This window comes from Pundamilia nyererei, unplaced genomic scaffold, assembly GCF_000239375.1.
Source record: "Pundamilia nyererei isolate P.nyererei 1_Seehausen unplaced genomic scaffold, PunNye1.0 scaffold00006, whole genome shotgun sequence".
Taxonomy (NCBI): Eukaryota; Metazoa; Chordata; class Actinopteri; order Cichliformes; family Cichlidae; genus Pundamilia; species Pundamilia nyererei.
In genome coordinates, this window is record NW_005187407.1 from 805,645 (window position 1) to 806,893 (window position 1,249).

General features: G+C 39.3%; 1 protein-coding gene across 1 annotated transcript in view; it reads left to right on the plus strand.

The window, feature by feature from the left end:
- LOC102192746 (macrophage-expressed gene 1 protein-like) overlaps positions 1-1,249 on the plus strand; it is a 4,226-nt gene that overhangs the window by 2,498 nt on the left and 479 nt on the right. The window contains exon 3 of the mRNA XM_013914011.1: positions 86-400. Coding sequence (XP_013769465.1) covers positions 86-400 — 315 coding nt within the window. The remainder of the gene's footprint in view (positions 1-85; positions 401-1,249) is intronic.

Genomic DNA, 1,249 nt, shown 5'->3' on the forward strand with positions numbered 1-1,249 from the left:
TGCCCTCCCAAGTTCAGTCAGCACCTTGCTGCAATCAGTGATGGCTGTGAAATCCTCTACTGTGTTCAGTCTGGACTGTTCACAGGTGGAGAGCTCAAACCAATTCGTCTGCCTCCATTCACAAAACGTCCACTTATCAGCATGCAAGCCACCAACACAGTGATGGTGATGACTGAAGGAGAAAACAGCTGGGTGAGAGTGGGCCAGACCAAGAAGTGGAAACTTGCCAAAACAGAAGAAATCCAGGAAATTGTTCAAGGCCTTAACCCTGAACTCAGTCAAATGTCTAATGGAGAAAAGGCAGGTGTAGTTTTTGGTGTGATGGGTGTGATTCTGATGGTGGCCATAGTGGGAGTGGTCCTATTCAAGAGGAGGAGGAGGAGGATGTCAGGGTTTAGAAGTAGAGGTTATGAGGAAATACGTGAAGAAGTTGAGAGGGAGTCACAGGAAGATGAGGCTCCTGAGCAGAACACAACTTAGAAGCTTAATCACTCACATAGAGAAATGAAACCGGTGTGGCAGGTTTAGCTTTGAACTTCTCTTTTGATTGTCTCCACATTCATGCTTCCTACAGCACTGGAAAATATTTACATTTAAGAGCTTCTATTTTGAATCAGTCTTTGCATTACTTTAGTTTATTATGCTCCACATTTTGTACTTAAACCTGTAGACTATTAACATATATGCAGGGAGAAATGACTTTGTAGCAGTCTGCCTCTGAAATCACCAGATGGAGCCATCAAAAAGGGAAAGCAGGGGTGATTTTTATACTAAGGCCCAAGATGCATAAGATCATGCTGTAAAATTTTTTTGTAAATATCTAAGCACTGTATGCATGACTTTGTTTGCAAATACTTTCAAGAAAAACATGTATAATAAATAATCTGAGAAGGGTTTTCATTTTTTCCACAATATATTCTAATAAACAATCAAAGAAAAAGAGTTTTCTGTTTTGTGTAGTTTCTTGCACACCTTTTCTGTTATGTATCTTAAGCTGATTAAAATGAAAACTGTTTTTATTGTGCACATTACTAATATTATGCATTGTATGCTTCTAGCCCTGTAGAGGCCCAGAATGAAAGCGGCTATGAAAGTTTGTATTTCTTTTACATGACACCCCTTATGGCAGAGTTTTTAAAAACACTTACAATTACAATAAAATACAATCTGCGCCAAATTCAAGACTTTCTCTGTAAGTCGATAGCGGCACAGAGAAGATTGTGCTATGGAGATCACATCATCATCAGTC